Raw genomic sequence first — 14,954 nt, 5'->3', positions numbered from 1 at the left:
GGTCAGAATTGATGGTTTCAATCAGTGGAGTTTTAATCCTTTACACGAGACTTTCCAAAACCTTAGTTAATAACTACTTTGCTTCAGTCTATTTACAGAAAGGGAAGGTGGACGTCCTGATTAGACCTTCCCCGTTCGGTGCCAAATTAAATTATTTAAAAGCTCAATTTCCCGTTCTACTCACGGGTTGTTGTTTAGAATCCAATTGTCCACAGGAAAAAAGTCAGCGCTCTCGGACAGCGGCAATGCGGCTTCGCTCCGTGAAATAAGTGGTTGATTCAAAGCACCGTGCCTCTCACCCCACGTCGCTCCGGATTCCCGATACCGGGTCTCCCCGCAAGTAGGTGGGCGCTAAAGGTGCCAGCCGAATCCCAGGTTCACAGACTACTCCCGTCTGTGATTTCTAAGGGTCTCCGCCATCGCCGTGGCGGTCAGACCCTGTTTTTCACGGAGCCGGTTCCTCCCGATCGGAGGAGCTCCGCCATTGCCGGAGGCGCTAACCCGGAAGTCTCCAGCAGCCACAAAATTAAAAGACGCCTGCTTCTTGGGAGAAAAGCAATGATAAACCTAGACAGCATCTTAAAAATCAGAGACATCACCTTGCCAACAAAGGTCCATATAGTTAAAGCTATGGCTTTCCCAGTAGTGATGTATGGAAGTGAGAGCTGGACCATTAAGAAGGCTGATGACCGAAGAATTGATGCTTTTGAATTATGGTGCTGGAGGAGACTCTTGACAGTCCCATGGACTGCAAGAAGATCAAACCTATCCATTCTTAAGGAAATCAGCCCTGAGTGCTCACTGGAAGGACAGATCGTGAAGCTGAGACTCCAGTACTTTGGCCACCTCATGAGAAGAGAAGACTCCCTGGAAAAGACCCTGATGTTGGGAAAGATGGAGGGCACAAGGAGAAGGGGATGACAGAGGACAAGATGGTTGGATAGCTACCAGCATGAGTTTGACCAAACTGCGGGAGGCAGTGGAAGACAGGAGTGCCTGGCGTGCTCTGGTCCATGGGGTCACGAAGAGTCGGACACGACTAAACAACTAAACGACAAAAACAATTCACAGGCAGCCAGTGAATAGATTTTGGAATTGGTGTTACATAATCCCTACAGGTTGCTCTACTGGCAGCGCGGTAGCAGAATTCTGCACAGTTGAATCATAGAATCATAGAATCATAGAATCATAGAATCATAGAGTTGGAAGAGACCACAAGGGCCATCGAGTCCAACCCCCTGCCAAGCAGGAAACACTATCAGAGCACTCCTGACATATGGTTGTCAAGCCTCTGCTTAAAGACCTCCAAAGAAGGAGACTCCACCACACTCCTTGGCAGCAAATTCCACTGTCGAACAGCTCTTACTGTCAGGAAGTTCTTCCTAATGTTTAGGTGGAATCTTCTTTCTTGTAGTTTGGAGCCATTGCTCCGTGTCCGCTTCTCTGGAGCAGCAGAAAACAACCTTTCTCCCTCCTCTATGTGACATCCTTTTATATATTTGAACATGGCTATCATATCACCCCTTAACCTCCTCTTCTCCAGGCTAAACATGCCCATCTCCCTTAGCCGTTCTTCATAAGGCATTGTTTCCAGGCCTTTGACCATTTTGGTTGCCCTCCTCTGGACACGTTCCAGTTTGTCCGTGTCCTTCTTGAACTGTGGTGCCCAGAACTGGACACAGTACTCCAGGTGAGGTCTGACCAGAGCAGAATACAGTGGCACTATTACTTCCCTTGATCTAGATGCAATACTCCTATTGATGCAGCCCAGAATTGCATTGGCTTTTTTAGCTGCCGCGTCACACAGTTGGCTCATGTCAAGTTTGTGGTCAACCAAGACTCCTAGATCCTTTTCACATGTACTGCTCTCAAGCCAGGTGTCACCCATCTTGTATTTGTGCCTCTCATTTTTTTTGCCCAAGTGCAATACTTTACATTTCTCCCTATTAAAATTCATCTTGTTTGTTTTGGCCCAGTTCTCTAATCTGTCAAGGTCGTTTTGAAGTGTGATCCTGTCCTCTGGGGTGTTAGCCACCCCTCCCAGTTTGGTGTCATCTGCAAATTTGATCAGGATGCCCTTGAGTCCATCATCCAAGTCGTTGATAAAGATGTTGAATAAGACGGGGCCCAAGACAGAACCCTGTGGCACCCCACTAGTCACTCTTCTCCAGGATGAAGAGGAACCATTGATGAGCACCCTTTGGGTTCGGTCAGTCAGCCAGTTACAAATCCACTGAGTGGTAGCATAGTCAAGACCGCATTTTACCAGCTTCTTTACAAGAATATCATGGGGCACCTTGTCAAATGCCTTGCTGAAATCAAGGTAGGCTACATCCACTGCGTTCCCTTCATCTACCAGGCTTGTAATTCTGTCAAAAAACGAGATCAGGTTAGTCTGACATGACTTATTTTTCAGAAATCCATGCTGACTATTGGTGATCACAGCATTCCTTTCTAGGTGCTCACAGACTGTTTGCTTAATGATCTGCTCCAGAATCTTCCCTGGTATTGATGTCAGACTGACTGGGCGGTAATTATTTGGGTCCTCTCTTTTCCCCTTTTTGAAAATAGGGACAACATTTGCCCTCCTCCAGTCTGCCGGGACTTCGCCTGTTCTCCAGGAATTCTCAAAGATGACTGCCAGTGGTTCTGAGATCACATCTGCCAGTTCTTTTAATACTCTTGGATGCCGTTCATCTGGCCCTGGAGACTTGAATACATCTAAACTAGCCAAGTATTCTTGTACTATCTCCTTAGTTATTCTGGGCTGTGTTTCCTCTGCTGAATCATTTGCTCCAAATTCTTCAGGTCGGGCATTGTTTTCTTTATCGGAGAAGACTGAGGCAAAGAAGGCATTGAGGAGTTCAGCCCTTTCTGTGTCCCCTGTTTGCATTACACCATCTTCTCCTCTGAGTGACCCCACTGTTTCTTTGTTTGATGGAAAAGTTGATGGAAGACAGGAAATAATGTGACGGCGCACCAGTTTCTCAAAACACTTCATGATGATTGGAGTCAGTGCAACTGGTCTGTAGTCTTAGGAAAGCAAACAATATCCTGCAGGATGCATCTCACCCGGGACACAGTCTGTTTGTACTACTGCCTTCTGGCAGGAGATACAGAAACATCAAGTCAAGGACAAATAGACTGAAAAATAGTTTCTATCCAAGAGCTGTGGCCTTCTTAAATGCAGTAACTCGATAGTGTGACCTGGGAGTTTGATGGGTGTGGGTGTGGGTGTGGCTGGAATGTGGTTTGTTTGGTTGTTGTTGTTGTTTTGCTTTTGTTGTTTTTAAGGGATGGCATCCAATTTCGTTGCACTTGTGCAATGTTGCACTTGTGTAATGACAATAAAGAATCTATCTATCTATCTATCTATCTTGTTCTTCCTTTTGCTACGAACATACCCATAAAAGCCTTTTTTGTTGCTTTTAACCTCTCTTGCAAGCCTGAGTTCATTCTGTGCTTTAGCTTTTCTGACTTTGTGTCTACACGTGCTGGCTATTTGTTTGAATTCCTCTTTGGTGGTTTCCCCCCTTTTCCATTTTTTGTACACATCCTTTTTTAATGTTAACTCAGTTAAAAGTTCTTTAGATAGCCACCCTGGCTTCTTTAGGCACCTTCCATGTTTCCGTCTCATTGGTATTGCCTGAAGTTGTGCTTTTACTATCTCCCTCTTAAGAAACTCCCAGCCATCATGAACTCCCTTTCCTTTTAATATTACTGTCCATGGGATCTCACCCAGCACTTCCCTAAGTTTAATAAAGTTGGCTTTCCTAAAGTCAAGAAATTGAGTCCTAGTATGCTTGGCTGCTCCTTTCCGCTGTATAGTAAACTTCAGAAGAGCATGATCACTCACGCCTAATGATCCTTCCACTTCTACCCCACTAACCAGGTCATCAACATTGGTTAGGACCAGATCTAAAATGGCTGTTCCTCTTGTTGCTTCTCCCACTTTCTGGACAATGAAGTTGTCTGCAAGGCCAGTGAGGAATCTGTTTGACCTTATGCTCTTGGCTGAGTTTGACATCCAGCAAATATCCGAGTAATTGAAGTCCCCCATTATTATTATCTCCCTTCCTTTTGCATGCTTGGCCATCTGTTCCAGGAAGGCATCATCTATGTCCTCCGTTTGGCTTGGGGATCTATAGTAAACTCCCACAATGAGGTCCCTGTTATTCTTTTCTCCCTTAATTTTGACCCAAATGCTCTCACTTTGGCTTTGAGGTTCTAAATCTTGGATCTCTTCACAGGTATACACATCCCTGACATATAACGCCACTCCTCCTCCTTTCTTGTCTGGTCTGTTTCTCTGAAATAGATTGTAACCCTCCATTATTACATTCCAGTCGTGGGACTTATCCCACCAGGTTTCAGTGATGCCTATTATGTCATATTTAGTTTGCTGTACCAAGAGCTCAAGCTCATCTTGTTTATTACCCATGCTTTGCGCATTAGTGTACAGACATTGAAGTCCATTAATCATTCCCCCGTGTCTCTTATTTAAGGATTTTTTCCTCCCACCACTAGGTCTGCGTGCTGTTTGCTCCATTTGGTCTATGACATTTGGATGATCATCTTCATCAAGTGCTACCTTCAGGAGCACGGTCTTCCTCCCCCACATTAGTCAGTTTAAAGCCCTCCTGATGAGGTTTCTGAGATTTTTGGCAAAAACATTCCTCCCAACTGTTGTGAGGTGCAGCCCATCTCTTGCCAGAAGTCCATCTTCAAGAAACTGCAGTCCGTGATCTAAGAATCCAAACCGTTCCTGTTTACACCATTTGCGAAGCCAGCTGTTCACTTCCACTATTTTTCTCTCTCTCCCTGGGCCACGTCGTTCAACTGGGAGGACAGATGAGATGACAATTTGTGCATTTAATTGCTTCAATTTCCTGCCCAGAGCCTCATAGTCTCTTTTGATCTTCTGGAGGCTATTGCTTGCAGTGTCATTGGTTCCCACATGAACCAAGAGGAAGGGGTATTTGTCAGTGGGTTTTATGATTCCTTGCAGTCGTTCAGTTACATCTTGGATCTTAGCCCCGGGGAGACAGCACACTTCCCGAGACATCTTGTCAGGCCCACAGATCACTGCTTCTGTTCCCCTCAGTAGGGAATCCCCTATCACCACTACACGCCTCCTCTTAGGTTTGGTCGGGGTTCTTCCGTGATCTGTCCGTTCCAAGGTCGCCTGCACATTCCCTGAGGACTGACTTTGCTGCTCGTCTTCATATACCTGATCGACTGTAACGAGGGAGAGATCCTCAAATGGAGTCTGCTCTTCGTCTTCCATTCTAGGGGAGAGGACCTCAAAGCGATTGTGTATTTCTAAACAATCAGAGCGAACCCTGGGCCTCCTACTTCTTTGAGTCACGTTTCTCCATGTATCTGGCTCCTGTGTTGGTGAACTAGCCTCCTTCTCAGGGGAGTCCCCTGTCTCCTCCTTGGTGGAGACGGTGTGCTCTGTTGCTTCCAAGAAGAGCTCCAGCTCTCTAATTCTTTGGAGCGTAGCCACACGTTCCTCCAGTTGCTGGACTTTGTCTTTTAAGAGGGCAATCAACATGCAATTGCTGCAGGTAAAGCTGCCTGCAACCTTTGGCAAGATGGCAAACATTGTGCAGGAACCGCAGGCGACTGCAGCTGTTCCTTCACTCTCCATCTTGAGAACGTGTCGTTGGGGCTGGCTACAGTGGTCCTCCATCACAAGAAGCGTGCAGACAGGACAAGCAACTCCCCCCCCAAAAAACCCTCGGTCTCCCCCAACAAACGTTTGAGACTAGCTCCCCTAAATCTAAAGATAGATCACACACAGGAGAAAACCCTTTTTGCTCCTTCTTCAGCCGCTGCCCTACAAGCTCTGAAGTGTCCAGACCATCTTCAAGGAAAGCCCTGCATAGACTGCTTTGCAGTAATCTATCCCAGATAGGTCACTGAGGCCAGGCTAGCTCAGTCCAGGAACAGCCCTAGTTGGTGCACCAACCAGAAGTGGGCTAAGGCACTCCTTGCTACTTGGGCTTCCAATGAAAAATTGGAATTGAGGGATACCTCAAACGAGACACTTGCTTCTTTGCGTGCTGGCAGGTATGCTGTCCTCCTAGCCCTGGACAAATAGATCTCCTCAGTTCTCTCCTCAGGATTCATCTTCAGTTCATTTTCCCTCATCCAGACACCGATTTCCAGGTGTTGTTCCAAACACTAAACAGCCTCTCTGGATTAGAGTGGAAAAACTGAGTTGGGTGTGATCCACGCTTTACCTCAAAACTCCAGAATACAGTTCCCAGCAGTTTCATTCACGGTATCATCAGCAGCAGCCTGTGACCATGGATGTCCTGTTCTTAATTTGCTTTGCTGTTTAACCTAGTATCACATGGCAATTACTTCCATAAGCCAGGGCTGGGGAACCTCTGGCCCTCCAGATGTTGAGCCTATCATCCCTGGCCATTGGCCATGCTGGCGATAATGAGACTTGGAGTCCAACAAGGTCTGGAGAGCCTCTCCAATTCCCCACCACAAGAGAACATTGATATCTCAAATGCATACTCTGCCCTTCAGGCATTCTCAAGACAGCTTATAAAAGAATCATAGAATTGTAGTGTTGGAAGGGACCCCAAGGGTCATCTAGTCCAACACCCTGCAATGCAGAAATCTTTTGTTCAACATGGGGCTTGAACCCACGACCCTGAGAGTATGAGTCCCACGCTCAACTGACTGAGCTATCCCAACTCCTGGGATAACTTTTACCGATACAGTACAAAAAATAAAATTTACAGATACTACAAAACAATAACAGAACAGCACAGCCAGGCCTGGCAGCAAGACCCATCACAGTGCGCATTTGCCAGGACCAAGCACCTTGGCCTGGTCCAGCAGAACGGACACTGCCACTCCCCCCAAGAGTTGTCCAGCTCCAGGCCCCAGCTTCCCGGCATGCTCCAGCTTGCTCCCGGCCTCACCTGCTAACAGTGTTCAAATGGGCTAAGGGGATGCTCACTTCTCTGCTCCATTACAGCAAGGCTGCTGGGCAAAGCCTTTCCCTTGCAAAGGGGAAGCTGAGGTTGGTGACTGCAGCAGTGGCAGCCCTAGGAGGGGAAGCAGTGGGGGGCACAGGGTGGGGCAGATGGGGACTGCTTGGTGCTGGAGGGGGCTTGCTAACACATCCACACCCATAAAATTGGGGGCCAGGTGTGCTCAAGGGATTATTCTGTGTTATGTGAACAAGTTTTTCCATTTGGTTTGGCCTGAATTTCAGCAGATGGGCTGGTTCACACATGGGTCTGCATTTCTCAACACTCTCTGCTTTGAGCCTGGACCAGACTGCCACAGTGGCAAAGCCAGTCAGGGTACATGATCTGTGTGGGCTATTCTGTCCAGAAGAAGGTCTAGCAGGAACAGGGATGGCTGAACCTGGAGGGCATCAGGGCTGCTGCTGCAGACAAGAGAATCCAGGCTCATCAGAAACCCCTCCAAGGGGAAGAGAGGCAGCTAAGAGGCAGCGCATCCTCAGGCTCAGTGCAGCTGGCACCTCCAGACAGGGCTAAGAGAGATCCTTACAGAAACCCTGTAGAATCACACCAGTCAGTGCACAATGCGACTGGGAAACGCTTTAATGAGGTCGAGAAGGAAACCAGGATCCAGGGTGGAAGGGGAAGCAAAGTTAATTTTCACCTAACAGGTTGTGCTGGCTCTGAGTGTGAATGCATTCACAGGCTACTGTCTAAAAACCAGAGAGTCTAACTTCCTTGCACCCCTCAGAAAGAAAGAGAGAAAAAGAAAGAGAGAACATGCATTTTCCCATGAAGGACAGAAGGTGCAAATAGAGAGTTGGAGACCATGCCAGAGAATTGTTTCCTAATTTCCCAAGTTCAGTGAGAAGGTCCATCCTTATTCTACCACCCAAGTGATCCCAGGTAAGTGATCTGTTGATCATTGTCCCATTTGGTGCCTCCACAGCAAATACGCACAACTTGATAGAAGGGTTTTCAAGGAAAGATCCCCAGATTGCATAACTCTGCCTTTGGGGAGAGGGATGGGGGAGATATAAGGATGTTTCTGCTTGGATGAGATTACTTTTAACATTTCCATACCTGGAGCACAGGACTGAGCAGGTAGGAGATGTTTCATGAGAGCATAATGGAAGCCCTGACCAAAAATCCACTTAGTCCTGCATCCCATTTTCCATAGCGGTCAGGCAGATGCATAAACCAGGGGCAAAGGCACGAGCCCCCTCCTGATTCTGCCTCCCAGCAACTGACCTTGCGTGGTGCACTGCCTCTGAACATGGAGGTTTTGTGGAGTGTTTCTGCCATGGCCACTAGCCTCTGATAGATCTATCCCCCTGAATTCATCTGATCTCCCTTCAAAGCTACCTGTGACAGTGAACCATCACGTTATCCTCCAGCAATGAATTCCGTAAATTAATAATGTGACAAGTGCTTTCTTTTGTCTGTCCTGAATCTACTGCCAGTCAATTTCATTGGGTGATCCTGAGCAGTCACAGCATTATGGGAGAGGGAGAATATATATTCAAAAGTCCCCTGTGATCTTATCCTCTTTCAGAGCTGAGTTAGTTTAATCCATGCGCTTACAACATGCAGTTGTGCAGCACACTCACAAGTCTAAGCACACACGCACACAACAGGGCACATGCTCAAGATCTCCTAACAAGGAATAGAAGGCATTACAACCACTCTTATGTGCCAGAAGGGTTACAGAACAGGTTTTTCCTATTCTCCATGCATGTTTAGTCCTGATATAACTCTACAAGCAGAACTGTGTGAGAACAGAGGGGTTAGGGAATTGGAGACCTCAGTTTGTTGCACATCCAAGCGTCATAATTGACAACTGAGAATTATTGGAACAGAATGTGCAACACAGTTTAGACGTAGGCACACACATGATAATGCAAATATTATTTGATCTAATGAATCAATCAGATGTTGTTAATGCTACACAGAACCCACAGGGTATCAGCAGAAGCGCTAACAGATTCTTAGGAGACAAGGTCCAGTAGGTAGTCTGTCCTATTTTCAAAATAGTGCAACAGAAGTCAGTGTAGAAATGGGACTCCTAAGAGGTGGAAGGGAGAGGATCTCAAACTCTTGAAGGGCAGGGAGTGTCAGGGAGGACGCCGGCCACTGAGATCATGTCCCAGGTCTCCTGGAATCATCTTTCCAGAACCATGAGGATTACTGATTCTCAGAAGTCCAGTGGACTTCCCATATATCATGCTGACTCCACCACCAGAACTGAATTTTGTGATCCTTCTTCTGTAATAAACTGTAGTAGCTGATGACTGTTATTTTAAATCCAATAGATTGCAGTAAAAGACTATGCTTGTGGTGTGTGTGTGTGGGGGGGGGAGAGAGAGAGACCCTGTGAGCAATGCAGCACACACACACACTTGTAAAGTTCCTGCCAAGGCACTGGAAAGAACCCTGTGACTTGCATGCACATGCTATCTAAACACATCTATCTGTCTATGCACACAAATGTAGCTAGGTGAGAACAATGGTCTATTGATTCACACATGTGCTTGCTCAAAGACACATAGGTGGTCATATACCAACCAATAGAAAAAGCATACAAACAGGAGATACGTATGCATTAGTGCACATGAATGCATTTGCAGAGATCCCTGGATGCATTATCTTTCACAGACACAAAAGATTCAAAAAAATGTGGATACATAAACACACACACACACGTTTGAACCCACTTCTACTGTGTAAATTATATATAATTACAAACACACCAATACAGCTATATTGTAGTCCATTTCCGCCTGTGTGTGTGTGTTTGAGAGAGAGAGACGTTCAAATGTAGAATGAGCTTTTACAAAGCTCCTACTGCCCTGCCAGGCGTTTGAGTGCATCAAATACATTGGCAGGAGCTTTAAAAACCCCTTTCTTCTGATTGTGTGCACGTGTGCTCTCATACGGTGCTGCCAGTGCCTTTTATTCACCTCTTTCCCTCAGCACCCAAAGCGCCTCTGCTCTTTCTCCTTTACTGTGCAGCCCTCTTCTCACAGCCCTGTCCTCAACCCAGAGGGAACTTCTGCCCCGTCCCAAAGATGCTCCTAAACTTTCTGGGTGTCTAAAGAATGGAATCGCTTGAGCTGTGGCGCACCCAGCTTGCTGCCTCTCCCATTTCCAGGTCAGAATCCTAGCCCACCCTTGTATCCCAACTTCTGCACCCCAGTCTCCAGTCACAATCTTAGCTCCGTGCACGCCCTGCGCGCCACCTGCGGTCCATCCATTCCTGCATCCTTCTCCCGCGTACTTGCGCGAAATGCAAACTCCTCCATCCCCCAGCCCTCCTGCTGCCCCCTCCCGCTTCCTACCTGGGGGGAGCTGCGCGTCCCTCCCCCTCCTGGGGCTGGCGGGATGAGTTCCCACGTTACAGCTTGCCACGGGGCGCAGGGTCGGCAGCTTGGGATGGCTCAGCCATGGCACGGAGCTGCCTGCCTCTGCGCTTCCTGGCAGAGTGTGTGAGCACAGCCTGCCTGGCAGAGAGCCCAAGGAGAAGAAAGCAGGGGCGGGAGCGGCTGCTGGGGCGGGGGGCGCCTAGGGAGGAGAGACCCAGGAACACATGGAGAGCCCGAGGCTGGGGACATGTGATTTAGGCAAAGAGAGGGCAAGAGGGAGGGTGGACGTGTGTGTGTATGTTTGTCTCAGAGGCAGTGTGCCTGCTCTGTGAAATATTGCATGTGTGTGTGAGCGCGTGCGTGCAAATGCACGCACATCAGCACATGTGAGAATGGTCCCTCAGTCGCTGCGCATCTTCGTGGCTCTGCCTGCCTCAAGGGACCTGTACTTACCTGCGCCACATCCTTTACATCTGCTTCTCTCTGACGTTTGCACAGCAGGTGGTTGTGGCTGCCGGGCGGGGGGCGGGGGGGGGGAGTTTGGTATGTTGGCAAGTATTTGCAGAGCTGCCCGGGCGTGCAGCGAAGCGCCACTTTGCTCCTCTCCGACCACCGCAGCTGTGGAAGAGGAGGACCAACGGGTGCAAGTTTGTGTTTGCGAGCCGGTTGCTGATGCATTTGTGCCTTTCCACCACAAAGGAGAGGTGGGGCTGCCTGTGTGAGGGGTGGGGAGAGGTTATAGTCCTGTTATCCCAGTTGGGATCTGCAAAGTGTATTGCCTTCCTTTAGACTAGTATATCAGAGACCTCTCTCTCTTTCTTCTCTGTGTGCGTTTCTGTCACAGAGACTCTCTCTGTGTGTAGTAAGTTTTGGGATACATCAATGTATGTTCCTGCGAATTGTCAATTCTGAAGACTCAATAGATGGCTTTTGTTTTATGACCAGCGTTTGCCTCTCATATTTGGTATTAGCAAGCAGCATTTCTCCAGATCAGAAGAGTGATCGTGTTGTTGTGCTGCTCTTTATATTCTCCACCCACCCACCCCGCCATCTCCATTTCTGCTTCTTTTGTGACAGGCTTCTTGGTTTGCCGGCATTTCTCCCCGTTTTTGCTTCCCATCTGGCATATTGATCACACAGGTCAAGCGACATGCTGGGGGCTGCCTGACACCTGAAGGTCCCCCTCTTGGACTCATCACACTGTAAAAAGAAACAGAAAGTCAGTATCCGCAAACCCTTCCTCCCCGTGGCAGCAAAGGAAAGGGAGCAGGACTCAGCTGGGGTAGGATGGTGGGCTGTGAACATCATACCAGAGAACTCTGCTCATGAAGGCAGCTTGGAAACAAATAAACAAATATGTGTATACATGCAGTGACGGGTAAATCAAGGGGTACAACTGGATAGCAAGATACAGGGATGCATGGAAGGGGCTTGGAGCAGGGGCAAGTGATGGGAGCTGGGAGAAAGGGACAAAATGACCAGGGACTGCACTAATGCAACTGTTCCTAAGAAATTCGGTGCCTTCCCATATCTTCTCTGTAAACAACTGTGCATTTTTATGTGGCTGATTATTTGCATGAAGCTGTAGAGCTGGAAAATTCTAGAACCAAATGCATTTCCTTTAGGTGTGTGCATACGGTATATGCAATGGCCTTTTTGCATTCATTCTATTGCAGCAGTTGCATAAACCTCTGGTGTGTTATGGAGGAGCCTGGGCTTATAAATCAGCAGGGGGGGTTTAACTCTGTGCACTTGTGGTTTGGTTGTTTTGCAGTTTCTTCCAGAAAGAGCAGTATGTGTGCATGTGCAGAATATTTCCTAAGGGGTGTGCAGACCTTTGTGATGGTGCCTCACCCCATGCACAAGTGCATCATAAGTACCACAGTGGTACCAACTCGAGAGCAACGTCTGTCTGAATGTGTAATCTGCAAATCTGTTTGCTGCAGCAGGAACCTCTGTGGGTGTGAGATACACAATTTCCGCTGTGGAAGGAGGGGGGTGGCAGGACGCTTGGGTTCTACTCAAAGCTCTAGGCCATGCAGGTTGGGCACACAGCCTTATTTGGCAGTGGCAATTAGGAAATGTCAAAACTCTGGATTTAAAATGGACTTTCCCCATGGCAATGCGCTTCAATTGCTTCAAAAAGTGGTAAGCCAGCCCTGTGGCACACTGAGTGCAGCTCGGCCTTCTGACCCCAAACCCGCCAACTGCTATTAAGCAAACCCACTTCCTGGAAGAACGGAGGCGGAAGCAAGAGGAGAAGCAACCAATAGCTCTGTCCTACTCATTCTGCCATTGAGTAGCCATCCCTGGGAATCACCCAGTGGGGAGTGGGCTGTTGCACTCAGGTCCTGCTTGGGAGCTTCCCCTGGGCAGCTGGTTGGACAGTGAGACCAAGATGAGGGACTGCATGGGCCTTTGGCCAAATCCTGCAGGTCTCGTCTTACAAGAAAGAGGAACAAGAAAGAGGAGCAGAGGCTAAGGTTAAGGGAGGTCACAAGTCGGAAAGCCAAGGGCTGGAATAGCAGGAGCCAAGCACTGGGATACATTGAGAGCAAAACGTGGCCTTGTTCCAGCAGGAGAGCAGACAGGGCCAGGTCCCTCTCCCTTTGCGGCTTTAAGTGGGGCGTTATCTACATCTGATCCTTTTTGCGGCTCCTCATGTAGCCACACTAGTATAATCCAGGCCAAAGAGGAATGTATCAGCAGGCTGAAGGGAAGCTTCGTGGCTTTGTTGCTTACTGAATTTTGATCCTGCCCTTCCTCCTGAAGCAGCACATGGAGCAAACTGCGTTCCCAACTGCGGTGCAAGTCCTTCTCTTCTGCTGATGCTGGGCAGCCAATGGCAATCTCTGTTTGGACCCCATTCTCTCTGCTGGCCAGAGGACAGGGGACCTGTGGTCCTCCAGCACTTGCTGAACTGGTCAGCATGGCCAATGGTCACAGCTGTACAGGGCAATATTTGGAGGGTGCAGATTCCACAGTCCTGCTTCCTGCGTTTTCAGACCTGGCATTGTGCCCTCACACCCCACAGCTCTGAAATGTCAGACTAGCACCAGGAAGACTCAGGTTCAATTCCTGGTCAGCTACAAAGCTCACCGGGTGACTGTGGCCAGTCAACCTATCTCAGCCTAACCTACCTTGCAAGGTCGTTGTGAGGATACACATAGATGGTGGTGGGAGGACCTTGTAAGCTCCTTGGGGGTAAGAGAAGGATAAAGACAACAGCCATAGCACGCTGCATATTTTTCTTAAAAAACCAACCACGACAGCAGCATTAGAAGGGAATCAGTGTTTCTTCAAAATATTAATAACAGTTTAATCTCCCAAGGGGCTCAGAGCTCTACGCTCCTCTGCCCCTCCCTCCAGTCAGCATCTCACTTGGCTTTACTTCGCCAGTGACAGCTTAGAGCTTTCTAATCCCTTTCCTGGACCCTCCTAGCATGGTCACCAAATTTTAACTGAGAATACAGGGATGAACGCCCCACCCCAAAGTTGGGGAACTCATCCCCCCTCTCCTCCCCAGCCTACATCCCTTCCTCAGTTCACCTCCTTTTGACTGTCTGTCACACATGCGGAAGGATGCAGCCACCTCTGGGGTGGGACAAATAAGAGAACAGCCATCCAGAACACCTCGGCACACTTGACAAGATGCAATCACAGCTCTGCTTGGGCTGTGAAAGGAAATTAGCACCATTTGCTGAATGGGAGCAGCCGTACCCGATTTAGGAACTGCTATTCCCAGAGAGACTGTTGAATGCTGATGAAAAGCAAAGAAGGGAAGGAGTTTCTGGGTTCTGGCTGGAGCTCTGAAGGGAGAATAAGCAATTTTAGTGCCTGATGGGGCCAGGGCCATAGCTAGGGGGTGGTGAGGTGGGCACCCGCCAGGGGCGCAGGCAATGGGGGGGGGCACAAAATCAGCTAAAAATATGTCCATAAATATAAATATTGATTATTGCCTCATAAGAAATGGTTTTAAATAGAGGGTGAATTGAATGGGGGGGGCGGGGTTGGAGAAAAGGCAGAAAGAAGAGCTCATTTGTCCCTGGCTGGGGCGAGCAACCTGGACGGTTCTGCCAGGGGCGCAGGATCCCCCGGCTACGGCTCTGGATGGGGCAGAGGAGCCGGAGACTCCCAGGCTATAGGCTCAGGTCAAAGAGCAGACAAAGTGGGGGAGGTATGGGGCTGGAAGCCAGGGCCCCCAGAGTGCTCTGCCCAAGCCTCCCACTGCCTGCTTGCAGAGGGTGGCGTCAGCACCAGGATGAGCGTGAGTCACATCTGCTCTTTGAGACTGCTTCTCTCCCCTCCCCTCCCTCCCTCCAACAGGATAATGACTTCTCTTCGCTGCTGTAAACCCTTAAAGATGTGCAACTCAGAGAAAGCTCTGGCCATGCACGGCATTATGGGGAGCGGAGAGGCAGCTGAACAAAGCTCCTTATAGCAGGAAGCGAGAGGAAAATAAACTCAAATGAGACTGCATCTTTCTCTCTCTCCGTGTGTGTAAATGTTAACTCCAGATAGGCTGCAGAGAAGGGATGCAAGGCACGCCCAGCAGTGGGAGGGAAAGCAATGGCTGCCAAGGGGTGTGTCTTGACAG

At 48.6% G+C, this 14,954-nt stretch overlaps 1 protein-coding gene across 2 annotated transcripts in view; it reads right to left on the bottom strand.

Moving 5' to 3' along the window:
* The window catches only part of LOC309332009 (caM kinase-like vesicle-associated protein), a 56,279-nt gene extending 45,443 nt beyond the window's left edge, over positions 1-10,836 (bottom strand). The window contains exon 1 of one of the 2 annotated variants that reach the window (XM_081844643.1): positions 10,811-10,836. In XM_081844643.1, coding sequence (XP_081700769.1) covers positions 10,811-10,821 — 11 coding nt within the window. In that variant the 5' untranslated portion in view covers positions 10,822-10,836. Of the gene's footprint in view, positions 1-10,333; positions 10,522-10,810 lie in introns of those variants that run through there. The other variant, XM_081844644.1, reaches the window with a different exon arrangement.
* Positions 10,837-14,954: the final 4,118 nt, after the last annotated feature.

This window comes from Podarcis erhardii (genome assembly GCF_964252035.2).
Source record: "Podarcis erhardii genome assembly, chromosome: 17".
Taxonomy (NCBI): domain Eukaryota; kingdom Metazoa; phylum Chordata; class Lepidosauria; order Squamata; family Lacertidae; genus Podarcis; species Podarcis erhardii.
Note: the sequence above shows the minus strand (reverse complement) of the source record. Positions and strands in the feature narration are given on the sequence as shown.